At 48.2% G+C, this 13,705-nt stretch overlaps 1 protein-coding gene across 1 annotated transcript; it reads left to right on the top strand.

Moving 5' to 3' along the window:
* Window positions 1-1,759: 1,759 nt before the first annotated feature.
* LOC310951423 (solute carrier family 2, facilitated glucose transporter member 1-like) lies at window positions 1,760-13,302 on the top strand (the record flags this gene model as incomplete). Its single annotated transcript, XM_083919631.1, has 10 exons — window positions 1,760-1,777; window positions 6,358-6,450; window positions 7,498-7,658; window positions 7,752-7,992; window positions 9,449-9,611; window positions 9,703-9,890; window positions 11,380-11,484; window positions 11,570-11,671; window positions 12,804-13,007; window positions 13,096-13,302. 10 exons carry the CDS (start codon window positions 1,760-1,762, stop codon window positions 13,300-13,302), a joined length of 1,482 nt encoding a protein of 493 aa, XP_083775757.1.
* Window positions 13,303-13,705: the final 403 nt, after the last annotated feature.

Below are 13,705 nucleotides of genomic sequence, written 5' to 3' on the forward strand. Positions count from 1 at the left end.
AAAAGGACGCAGGCACCAAACCCTGACTGACTTCCTGCTAAAGCCTGAACTTTCATCAAACATCACACTAACGACATCCTGTTGTTAAAGAAATAAAGAGCAACACTGACCGGACTCGTCAGGTGATGATGGAGGAACGTGTCCTCTCTGTGGAGGCAGGAGGTCTCCTGAGTTTCAAATGTCACACAGGTATTAATGGTACAGGTTACATTAGAAATGTGGTTTTTCACATTAAAAGACCTCATCATGTGTAGAGGGTGAGTTATGTGAACATTCAGCCCCAGTGCAGTTAGCATGAACGGGGTAAAGAGCTCTAGAGACCAAACGCTTCTTTTGTAGCTGCTGTAAACGTGTTTATTCGTTCGTCTCTTGATTCAAATACAGTGAAAAACATTATGGATGTATCACTAATGACTAAAGAGCTAACATGAGCTAGCGTTAGCTTTATTTAGCAGGACAGTCATTTATCCTTATGTTAGCTAATAGGAGGATTAGGACCCCTCTCTCTCAACACGCCACAGTAAAATAAACGTGTTGGCTCCTAGAGGACACTTTAGCACATGTTCAGGCTCCTAGAGGGCTCTTTAGCACATGTTTATGCTCCTAGAGGGCACTTTAACACATGTTTTGGCTCCTAGAGGACACTTTAACGCACGTTTTGGCTCCTTGAGGGCACTTTAGCACACGTTTAGGGTCCTAGAGGGCACTTTAACGCACGTTTTGGCTCCTTGAGGGCACTTTAGCACACGGTTATGCTCCTAGAGGACACTTTAGCACACGTTTAGGCTCCTAGAGGGCACTTTAACGCACGTTTTGGCTCCTTGAGGGCACTTTAGCACACGGTTATGCTCCTAGAGGACACTTTAGCACATGTTATGGCTCCTAGAGGACACTTTAGCACACGGTTATGCTCCTAGAGGACACTTTAGCACATGTTATGGCTCCTAGAGGACACTTTAGCACACGTTTATGCTCCTAGAGGACACTTTAGCACACGTTTTGGCTCCTAGAGGACACTTTAGCACACATTTTGGTCCCTAAGAGAACACTTTAGCACATGTTATGGCTCCTAGAGGACACTTTAGCACATGTTTTGGCTCCTACAGAGAACTTTAGCACGCGATTCTCAACATTTGGGCCATGACCGCCCTAGCCTAGCTTGAGGCGTGTGTCTGTGATATTGTAACATGTGTGAATGGGGAGGGGGGTCTGTGGCATGTGCACGAACTTTGAACTCTGCTGAGTGGAGGGTCTAGGTGCACGTAGAGGCACGTTTATTTTCTAAAACCAGATGATTTCTGTCGTTCTATCAGAGCAGAGTGTCGACTTCAGTGAATACGATCAAACTAATGTTGCGTTACATGGAAAAAGTAATCGGCACGTATTGAATTTCAATTCTCTTTTTCCCTAATTGTACTTACTGTAAAATGTTTCATCATAATGAATCATAATGTGAGATAACAGAGTCCGTGTGTTTGCCTCTCAGCTGCAGTGATGCTCCTGCTCCTCTGAGGCACGGCAGCTCGCTCAGATCCACTTAGTGCTGACGTCATTAAGCTGCTTAGTGCAGCAGGTGAGTGCAGAGAGAACCTGAGAAAGATTTCTTCACATCCACGTTGGACTGAATGATACTGGAGGCGTCATGACAGGCTTTTGTAGAACGTAGAATAAACTGCCTTTAAATAATCCTAACGATCCGGATTTGTCTTCTCAGTCTGGAAGTGAAGCCTGGAGTTTGTGAGTGACCCGAGCGGCCGGGATGGAGTGCAGCGGCCAGGTAACGGCTACGTCATCACCAGTACATGACAATGTGATAAACTATGTAAAAGAGGCACGAATAGTCTGCAGACGGTGGTCGAGCAGGTGCTCAGGTCGAGTGTGTTTGTGAAAAGCAGCACGATGTTAAAGTTCCAGTGAGCAGAGAACAACATCACACACGGCTCTCACAGCGTGTTTCAGGAGAACAGTGGGTGGTGTCACAAATCTGCAGTTTATTACAATGAAATTATTCTTCATTCTTATTGTTTACAGCTCCTTTTTAGTGTGTGTTGCAAGGTTTTGCACCTTTACGGGCGATAATGAATCGACTAAAAGATGCACAAAGAGCAAGAACACTTTCTATGATTCAGTTCAGTTTTATTTAAAGTGCCAAATCATAACCAAAGTTATCTCAGGACACTTTACAGAGCAGGTAAAGACCACACTCTATGACTTATTTATGATTTACAGAGACCCAACAATTCCCCCGAGAGTACGGTGGCGTTGAAAACCTTCACTATAACAGACAGGAACGAACAGACCCAGCTCTGTGGAGGACGCACATCTGTCTGCACCGCTCTCTGGTTTTGTCTCAGCGCCTCCTGCAAAAGAGTGACTAACATTTCCTTTGTGCAGCACTGCATTGTGGGAAAATATCCTTTAACAGTGCATTCAAAACTCCAACCTCTTTAGTCTGCATAACAACAAGCAAACATACTCATCTGAAGAAGAAGAACTCCTTTATTAATCCTGCAAGGGGAAATTCAATCTTTTCACTCTGTTATTATTGAAAATGTAGATTTAGACGCACGTTAATTAACAAGAGCAACAAAGTCACACATAAGTGACACGGCCGGGATGAAGATCAGCACCTCTACATCTGAGGCCGGTGGGTTGTTACTCCAGGTAGGGAATGAGTCCTGACCCCAAGTGAAGGAGTTCAAGGACCTCGGGATCTTGTTCACGAGTGAGGGGACGATGGAGCGTGAGTTTGGCCGGAGAATCGGAGCAGCGGGGGCGGAGCTGCAGTCGCTCTACCGCACCGTTGTGATGAACAGAGAGCTGAGGAAGATAAAGCTCTGGATCTACCCTCAGTCCTGGTTCCTACCCTCACCTGTGGTTATGAAAGCTGGGTCAGGACCCAAAGAACCAGGTCGCGGGTACAAGCGTGTGAAATGTGTTTCCTCAGGAGGGGGTCTGGAGTCTCCCTTAGAGAGAGAGGGAGAAGTTCAGCATCCGTGAGGAACTCGGAGTAGAGCCGCTGCTCCTTTGTGTTGAAAGGAGCCAGTTGAGGTGGTTCAGGATCACCTGGTAAGGATGAACCCTGGGCGCCTCCCTAGGGAGGTGTTCCAGGCACGTCCAGCTGGGAGGAGGCCTCGGGGAAGACCCAGGACCAGGTGGAGAGATTAGATCTCCACACTGGCCTGGGAACGCCTCAGGATCCCCCAGTTAGAGCTGGTTAATGTGGCCCGGGAAAGGGAAGTTTGGGGTCCCCTGCTAAAGCTGCTGCCCCTGAGACCTGATCCAGGATCAGAGGCTGAAGATGAGATGAGACAAAGTCACACATGTTAATGAGTCAGATTTATCCGTGCACTCCCCGGCAGGTTGATGACATTTAAGAAAACATTAAAAAACACAGAAATAGGAAACACAGCATAAGGATAACACATAAAACAACACAAGGCTTAAAACATAAACACAGACACAGGGAAGAGACTGATGAAGAAGCACACAGACATCAAATAAAGATGTGACACGTTAAAACACATGAATATTCAATCAATCAATCAATGCTTTGTTTGTTAGGGACAGTCACATTAATGAACAACGATAACAACACATCACTGTAAAAGTGCCGGATTATAGCAAAGATGCTCATTTGCATCCGTAGTCCCTGCTAAAAAAATACAAATACACTAAATAAATAAATAAAATACAAATAGAAGAGACAAGACACACCGCACAACACATGACACACTCAGGATACAACAATGAGATGTCCTGTGCAGTATGACACAGACGAGTCAGTGGTCGCACTCTTGATTTGATTTGATTTACTTTCTGAGTCGACCTTTAAAAGAGGAACATGTGGGCGTGCTCTTATTGTGGAGGGAAGACTGATCCAGGTTTCCCCCCTACAACAGACGACACCTTCTTCCCAAACGCAGTGCGTCTCTGGGGGATCTCACAGTCTCCTCTGACACACGCCCTGGTGCTCAGACCCTCCAGAGTCCTTTTCTCTATGAAGTCAGTCACAGGTGGTGGTGGAGCGAGACCGTGGAGACTTTTATACACACAACACGCAAATCTAAATGACCGCAGGCCACAGTGAAGACAAAGTAAAGCGCATGAATCCAGATGATGCAGCGTGTCTGATTTCTGAGGAGCTGCTGTTTCATAGATGAGGAGAAGGATTTCACACACGTGACGTTCCTGCGTTCTGTGGGGAGAGGAGACTGAACGCCCCACACCTCTTCTTTTTAGTGTCATGCACTTGAATAAAGACGTACTGTCATCAACATGTAGTCAGAGGATCAAAGATAAAAGGACTCATGACTCATCAGAACGGCACCTGTCAGTGTTACATTAGTGCATTCATTAATAGCAGGTGACGTACTTTAAGAGCAGTCGTGTAGTTTATGTACAACATGTAAAACAGCACACCTGTCATGATTACATCAGGGCAGCCCCCCCACTCTCTGTGTTTGTCTCCCTCTGTCTGTGTTTCCCTGTTTGTCTCCCTCTGTCTGTGTTTCCCTGTTTGTCTCCCTCTGTCTGTGATTCCCTGTTTGTCTCCCTCTGTCTGTGTTTCCCTGTTTGTCTCCCTCTGTCTGTGTTTCCCTGTTTGTCTCCCTCTGTCTGTGTTTCCCTGTATGTCTCCCTCTGTCTGTGTTTCCCTGTTTGTCTCCCTCTGTCTGTGTTTCCCTGTTTGTCTCCCTCTGTCTGTGTTTCCCTGTATGTCTCCCTCTGTCTGTGTTTCCCTGTTTGTCTCCCTCTGTCTGTGTTTCCCTGTATGTCTCCCTCTGTCTGTGTTCCCTGTTTGTCTCCCTCTGTCTGTGTTTCCCTGTTTGTCTCCCTCTGTCTGTGTTTCCCTGTTTGTCTCCCTCTGTCTGTGTTTCCCTGTATGTCTCCCTCTGTCTGTGTTTCCCTGTTTGTCTCCCTCTGTCTGTGTTTCCCTGTTTGTCTCCCTCTGTCTGTGTTTCCCTGTTTGTCTCCCTCTGCCTGTGTTTCCCTGTTTGTCTCCCTCTGTCTGTGTTTCCCTGTTTGTCTCCCTCTGTCTGTGTTTCCCTGTTTGTCTCCATCTGTCTGTGTTTCCCTGTTTGTCTCCCTCTGTCTGTGTTTCCCTGTCTGTGCTCCCCTTCCTGTGTTTCCTGTTGTGAGCTCGCTTCCCCGGCAGGTGGTTCTCGTTGGCACTGATCACCTGCCTCCCTGTATATTAAGCCGGTCCTGAGTCTCATTCGGGGCCGGATCATTAACCCACACACTCCAGATGTCTCAGCAGCAGGAGGGTTGCCGTCTCCCTGTTGTCCTGCCTGCCTCCCTGCCAGCCCGTCTCCCAGCGTACCTCCCTCCTGTGCTCGTTCCCCGTGACCGTTTTCCCCTCGTTTGTTCTCTGTGCACCTTTTTGTTAAGTAAGTTTATTAAATCTGTGAAAACGAACGAGTTCCGTGTCTGCATTTGGGTCCAATCCTCCGTGTATTCCCTGCCACCGTCCGTGACAACAACAGATGGACTGGTAAACAAACAGGTCTCACAAATAAAGGTAGTAGAGTAAAAAGTACATTATTTCCTTCTGAAATGTGAGATTTTGGCGTAAAATCATCCCATGGTCTTTTTCAGCAAATACACTCATCCAATAAGCCATGGATTTCCTTCCGCGTTGTGCTCTGAACTACATATTTGCGTTTGCATGTATGTGGAAATGGTTCATGAGCCTGACATGGTAGACAACAGGGTTAAGAATGGGATGTAGGCTGATGTGTGACTGTAATTAGTGTAGTTGGCGGCAGTAGCTCAGTCCATAGGGGACTTGGCTGGGAACTGGAGGGTCGCCGGTCCCGGTCCCTGCGTGGACCATGAATGGAGTGTGGACTGGTGACTGGAGAGGTGTCAGTTCATCTCCTGGGCACTGCAGAGGTGCTGTTGAGCTTCTTCAAAGCGTAATTGTCCTTTTACCTCTTTTCTTATTGATGAAAAAGAGTCTAACTGACCAAAGAGGTGATAGGAACTGTTCACATGTTCGGACGTTGTGTCTGTTTTGTTTCAACGGAGCGTTTGGACCCGGAAATCTTATTTTGAAAGGGTGTTAGGTCAGACTAACAGATGGATAGAGACCATGGATTGGGCCCCTCTGATCCTCTAGGCCCCTGGGCTGGTGCCTGGCAGGTTCATTGGTAATTCATCCATGACTACACCTAATGACGATGTGCTGTGCTATCGGAACTACATATTTGCGTTCGCATTTATGAGGAAGAGTAAACAGGGTTAAGAAAGGGCTGCAGGCTGATGTGTGACTATACTTAGTTAAAGGAGCGTGTGTGTGTGAGCTGTATGAGCTGTCGTGTTAAACTCAGACCTTTATCCTTGTTTCCCCGGCAGGTGACGCCCCAGCTGATGCTGGCTGTGGGGACGGCTGTGATCGGCTCTCTCCAGTTTGGCTACAACACTGGTGTCATCAACGCTCCTCAGAACGTGAGTATGTTGTTGTGTAAGGACGCCCTCCCACTGTGCCTCCGTCCCGTGCCCCGTGCTTTAGGGTCCTTGTCCCCCCCTCCAGGCCCGTTTGTACTCACACTACCTGGGCCTCGGAGAATGCTTCTTGCTGCCTATACGTCATCACGCCGTAACATGTCACACGCATTGATGACGTCATGGCGATGCGTGGCTTTGTTTCCAGATCTTTCCGTAGACCTCTGAGTTTTTGTGCGTCTTGTCGACTGTTTTTGAATCTTTTCATCGACCAAATCTGCAGTAAACACTCCACCTCCGCATCACACCAACGTGAACCTTTCACCGCCATTGTTTGAAATGTCCGCGCATGGTCCCTCCTTCTTTTTTCTACGTCCCAACAGGCGCACAGGAAATGACCTCAGAGCCGCCGTAGGCCTCGTGCTCGTACACGTGTGCACGCTCGTGCTCGTACACGTGCAAACGTGCTTTACTAAAGCCCACCTCTCCCAAACGGGCCTAGGACGGCAAGCGTGCCGCTCCTAGACGCGGTACGGTTGCACTCACACTGGTCAAAGGAACCAGACTTTAGCCGTGAAACGTGCTGGGGCACGGTACGGAGGCACAGTGGGAGTGCGCCCTTACAACAGTTGTCCCAAACTATCAGTATAAAGGTACGTTTCCATTAGGCTCTAATACCTTTAATGAGGCGGTCTCCCTCGTTGAAACGCCCATAATTTGCATGTGAGTCGCTCGAGCGGCCGTTGGAGTGGACGTTTTTTTACCCTGAGAGAATGAGAGCTCCCATTCAATTGGTGCATCCTGGAGGGAGACGCCACCGCAGTAATGGACAGCGAAACACACAAACAACTCGCCGGATTTGTCTTCAGTTGTTGAAAAATGTTCCATCTAAACTAAAAGTATCACTCTGATGATGGTGGTAGAGGAAAAGTCAGGAATCACTGATGTTAGTGGTGACATCATTTCAGTGTGGACCAAGTGACAGACTGTAGAGAGCCACGTGTGTAACAAAAACACACTGAGTCCATTGTGCGTTGTCTTGTGTTTCAGATCATTGAGAGCTTCTACAATGAGACCTGGAGCAGCAGGTTCTCGGAGCCCATCCCTCAGACCACTCTGACAGCTCTGTGGTCGCTCTCCGTGGCCATCTTCTCCGTGGGAGGGATGTTCGGCTCCTTCTCCGTCGGCCTCTTTGTCAACCGCTTCGGCAGGTACGACCCTCCATACGACCGACGACACTGTGAGTCACACCTGTCCATAAAAACGACAAACATTGACGGACACTCTTCTTCTTTTCTCTGAAGGAAGAACTCCATGCTCATCGCCAACGTGCTCGCCTTCGTTGCTGCTTTGTTTATGGGCTTCTGCAAGATGGCTGCTTCCTTTGAGATGCTCATCATCGGACGCTTCATAGTGGGTCTCTACTCCGGACTCTCCACTGGCTTTGTGCCCATGTACGTTGAGGAAATCTCGCCCACGTCTCTCCGTGGAGCTTTGGGAACTCTGCATCAACTTGGTGTGGTGATTGGCATTCTCATGGCACAGGTGAGACCTTAACACTTGACTACCCTCTTCACTTCTCATCTTCGGCAAATCTCCAGTAGTGAAATCCCCAAAGCAATTTCAGTCAAAAGCGACTGGACCAGTCCCAGCCTGGTCCTGGTCCTGGTCCTGGTCCTGGTCCTGGACCTGGTCCTGGTCCCAGCCTGTTCCTGGTCCTGGTCCTGGACCTGGTCCTGGTCCCAGCCTGTTCCTGGTCCTGGTCAGATGCATACATGAACTGATGAAGCCTCTTGGATGAGAGGTGAAACGTCTTCCTGGACCACGGGTCTGCAACCCGCGGCTTTTGGCCCGTATGCGGCTCTTTAGCCCCTTTTTAAGTTGCTCCCTGTAGCTTTGCCAAAAAATTATATAAACAACGTGTAAATAATGTCTTTTTGGACAGTGGACGAGGGAACACCTGTTATCTTAGAGTTCAAGGTGATATTTAAAAAATATTACATCCTGTCACATCCTCGGTCTACAGCCCAGCGCCTTTCCCTGCAGGGGGCTGATCTGGAGTTGGTGTTTCGTGGACATTTTAATTTGCTTTCTCATGATGGTGGCTCACCTGTGTGCTTGATATGTGGTGAGAAATTAGCGAACAACAACAGTTTTAGGACAGGTAACAATGGCAGGTAACAGTAACTTTATATAAACCTTCATACGCTGTGACATCAAATCTGTTTTGCAGCTCCAGACACATGTGATCTGGTGGAAGAGAGGGGGAAAATGGCTCTTTTGATAGTAAAGGTTGCAGAGCCCTGTCCTAGACAAATAACCAAGTCCAGTTGCTTTTAACTGAAGCTGCTTTGAGGAGAACGACGACCTGGACACATGAGAACATTCACAGGCTACATTAGCGATAGCATCACCTTTTAAAGCCTCACACTCACGGAGTTCATGGACTCTCGAAGGAGATGGAAGCTTAGAAAGTTGAAACTTAACACTGATAAATAATAAAGTGGCTAAGTGTTATTTTTTCGATGCCGAATTCCCCCGGCAAACGGGCCTCTGTAGACCCTAACACTACCCCCTAACCCTGACCCTCACCCTAACAAAATCATGAATTAAATTTATGAAGACAGAGGCTTATGCGACCGGGGTACATAGGACCCTTTCCCCCGACTATAAGAACACAGGACCCGGGGGAACACAGGGATGACCCCGTTCAGAGCATCTCCAAAGCAGCAGGTCTTATGTGGTTCTGCCTGGTATGCAGTGGTTGCAGTGGTTACTGCTGGACTTCTTTTTTGTTGTTACGTCTACAATCTTGAGACACTAGATGAAGCGTTTCTGCTCATTCTCCAGATTCAACCTTTAACTACAGCCTTGCTAGAAGGTACTACAACTATGTTTAGATGCCGGCACATTGTCACAAAAAGCCTTTACCTGTTTCTTAAGGTAATACTCATGTAGTGTGCAGTGTATGTGACATGAGTGTGTTGTGTGTGTCCTGTAGATCTTTGGCACTGAGTCCATTTTGGGGAATGCGTCCCTGTGGCCCCTCCTGCTGGCGTTTACTGTGCTGCCAGCAGTGCTGCAGTGTGCCCTGCTGCCCCTCTGCCCCGAGAGCCCCAGATACCTGCTCATCAACTGCAACGACGAGAGAAAAGCCTACAGCAGTGAGACACGCACACACACACACACACACACACACACACACACACACACAGGCAGCTTGATTGATGCAGAGATCTCACTTGTGTCTTCCAGACCTGGTGAAGCTGCGGGGCACTGACGAGGTGAGCGAGGACATGCAGGAGATGAAGGAGGAGAGCCAGCAGATGATGAGGGAGAAGACGGTGACCATCCTCGAGTTGTTCCGCTCCCCTTTGTACCGCCAGCCCATCTTTGTGGCCATCATGCTGCAGCTCTCACAGCAGTTGTCCGGGATCAACGCCGTAAGTCACCGTGTCAGATGGAGAGAAAGGTCCAATAGTACATTTCCCTCCCTCTCTTACTCATGACTCTGGAACGTATCTGTAACGTTTTCACTGTTACAGCCTTATTCAAGATGGATTCAATTCATTTTTATCTCAATGACAATGTGAACAAAGTTTGTTTGAATGTTTTGCAAATTTCTTAAAAATAAAGAACATAAAAAATGAATCACGCAAACATAAATATTCACAGCCTTTGCTAAATACTCTGTTGAAGCACCTTTGGCACTAATAATGTATTAGTAATAACGAGTATAATGCTTGGCACCTATTTGTGGGCAGTTGCTCCTATTCTTCTTCTCTGCAGGATCTATCAAGTGCTCTCTAGGAGCCAAAACATGTGCTAAAGTGTCCTCTAGGAGCCTAAACGTGTGCGAAAGTGTCCTCTAGGAGCCTAAACGTGTGCGAAAGTGTCCTCTAGGAGCCAAACCGCATGTTAAAGTGTCCTCTAGGAGCCAAAACTAGTGCTAAAGTGTCCTCTAGGAGCATAAACGTGTGTTAAAGTGTCCTCTAGGAGCCAAAACATGTGTTAAAGTGTCCTCTAGGAGCCAAAACGTGTGCTAAAGTGTCCTCTAGGAGCCAAAACGTCTGCTAAAGTGTCCTCTAGGAGCCAAAACGTGTGTTAAAGTGTCCTCTAGGAGCCAAAACGTGTGCTAAAGTGTCCTCTAGGAGCCAAAACATGTGCTAAAGTGCCCTCTAGGAGCCAAAACATGTGCTAAAGTGTCCTCTAGGAGCCAAAACGTGTGTTAAAGTGTCCTCTAGGAGCCAAAACATGTGCTAAAGTGCCCTCTAGGAGCCAAAACGTGTGTTAAAGTGTCCTCTAGGAGCCAAAACATGTGCTAAAGTGTCCTTCAAAAAGTCTGTGCACGCCACTGCCTTCAGGTGCCTTTGGTAAACTCTAGGTGGGCTGTCTGTCATGTGCCTTTTACTGAGGAGTGACTCACGTCCACATAGAAACGCTGGAGCTCTGTCAGAGTTCATCGGATTCTTGGTCACAGCGATCCCATGATTGCTGTGACCAGATGATGGAGGCCGCTGTGCTCACTGGAACCTTCAATGCTGCAGACATTTTTCTGTACCTTTCCCTGAGCTGTGCTTCGATGCAGTCCTGTTGTTGTAGATGTGATTTTTTCCTGTTTTATTAGTAATAAATTTGTCATTATGGGGTATTGTTTGTAGAATATTTAGCTGAACAAACAAAATGTGTAAAAAGAGAAGCACTGTGAAAACTTTTTTTAAAACACTGTTTATGTTAAACCTGAATAACAAAGTGTAAAAACACGTTTGACTAACCAGGACACAGCGACCCTCAAAGTTGACCCGTACTGATCCCAGCCGTGACGACACTCAGCACTACATCCCTCCCTCTGGTGTCACACTGCTAAAATAGTCTAAGATCAGGCCTGTGAGGGAGATCTGACACACTAACACACACTCATCTCATCTGCAGGTGTTTTACTATTCCACTGGGATCTTTGAGCAGGCAGGCGTGTCTCAGCCGGTGTATGCGACCATAGGCACCGGAGTGGTCAACACCGCCTTCACTGTGGTTTCTGTGAGTCCCAAAAGAAGCCTGATGTTTTACTCCAGGATAATCCACCTTAAAATAAAAATAACACCCTCCTTCTCCTCCTGTGCAGCTGTTTGTGGTGGAGCGTGTGGGCCGGAGACCGCTTCACCTCGTCGGTTTGATGGGAATGGCAGTTTCAGCCGTTTTTCTAACTGTTGCCATGGCGTTGTTGGTAAGTGCCTGAGATCATCTTTATTTAAAGGTTGAATCTGGAGAATGAGCAGAACGGCTCCATCTAGTGTCTCAAGATCGTCGTCCCAACAACAAAAAAGAAGTCCAGCAGTGGGGTTGCCAGGTTGGTCAGACCCGGCCCAGTAGCTCCAGGAGACCGGAGTCTGTTTGAGCCTGTTTGAACCCGTCCCCTCCAGAAAATCACAGCATCAAAACAAGGATTAGAGGAGTTTGACTGACAGTTAGCATTAGCCGTTAGCGTTAGCCGTTCCAGCTAAGTGCAGATGAAAGTGATGTTAGCATCAAGGAGCAGCGTAGCCATGTGGGCGTGCGTTTGAATGGCGTTCCTCTCCTTTCTCTCAGTCCATGGAGTGAATGCTCGGCCTATAGTGACTCTGGTTGTTGCCCGTCTCCGCTCACTCAGCTGCTGGGACAAAGAAGCAGCTGCACGATTGGCTAACTCCATTTCACCCAGTGCCAGCCTACAGTAGCTGCACCCAACAACAGACAACCCTGGCAACCAGTAACGCCCAACGCTATTGGCTGCTACCATGGAAACAGAACGGGACTGAAAGTCATTGTCAAACCCGTCAAAAAACATTTAGATATTAATTTAGACTAAATATGTTTGTTACACGGGATTTAGTGGTTAGCACTGTCGCCTCACAGCGAGAAGGTTCCTGGTTTGAATCCCGGCTGGGGCCCTTCTGTGTGGAGTTTGCATGTTGTCCCCGTGTCTGCGTGGGTTTTCTCCGGGTTCTCCGGTTTCCTCCCACAGTCCAAAGACGTGCAGGTGTTCGGTTCATTGATGACTCTAAATCACCCGTAGGTGTGAATGGTTGTCTGTCTCTGTTCGTCTCTGTGTCCTGTGATAGACTGGCGTCCTGTCCAGGGTGGACCCCGCCTCACGCCAGTTGTCAGCTGGGATGGGCTCCAGCCCCCCCCCCGCGACCCCGACCCCGGGATAAGCGGTTGAAGATGAATGATAAATGAATGAATATTTGTTATGGAAAAGCAAAACTTCCAACTGTCCCCCTCAAAACGCCCCGTCCCCTAAAATATAGCTTTTAATAAAGATTCTCCATATTCTCCATCAGCGGCTGAAAGCGTCTGCGGTGTGTTGTGTTCCTCAGGAGCAGCTCAGCTGGATGTCCTACGTCAGCATCCTGGCCGTCTTCAGTTTCGTAGCCTTCTTTGAAATCGGCCCCGGCCCGATCCCCTGGTTCATCGTGGCCGAGCTGTTCTCCCAGGGGCCCCGGCCTGCTGCCATCGCAGTGTCTGGCTTCTGCAACTGGTCTGCCAACTTCCTGGTCGGGATGGGCTTCCCGTACGTTGCGGTAAGACGGCTTTGATTTAGAAAGACATTTTAGATCCACCATCAGTCCAGAACCTTCCTAACTGTTTCCCTGCATATCCACACTACAGCAACTCTGCGGCCCGTACGTCTTCATCATCTTCACCGTCCTGCTGCTCGGCTTCTTCGTCTTCACTTATTTCAAGGTTCCAGAGACGAGGGGCCGCACCTTTGACGAGATTGCGGCGGGTTTTCGCCAGTCAGCGGGTCATGGGGCCGACAAGTACTCTGCCGCTGAAGAGTTCAACACCCTCAGGGGGGATGACCCCGACCTGTGAAAGCTGCTGTACACTCACACACTTCATCTGTGGCACTTTTAGGACAGTGCAGTGTTGTTTCAGATGACCCCTAACATTAGACCCCGTCCTGCATTAGAGTTCTTCACACAGACAATGATAAAGATGGACGACATGACTGAGGATGACACTGTTGCTACATGCTCGTCTGGAGGAAGTCTGTGTTCAGCACTCGCCCTGCTGATGAGCAATGACAGCCCTTAGTTAGTGTTGAGACAGAGATAAAATAATATATATATCGACTCGTTGTTTAAACGCTCGGAGCAATAAAATGCAGCTTATTGTCTTGGTAGCGTCCATGTTGTTAGGACTTAAAGCTCACGGACTCACAGGAGTCTGAGGAATGGGACCAACCAAGGAGCATGGGAGTGGAGGTACCCAAGAC

The sequence above is a fragment of the Echiichthys vipera genome (assembly GCF_963691815.1).
Source record: "Echiichthys vipera genome assembly, chromosome: 9".
Taxonomy (NCBI): Eukaryota; Metazoa; Chordata; class Actinopteri; order Perciformes; family Trachinidae; genus Echiichthys; species Echiichthys vipera.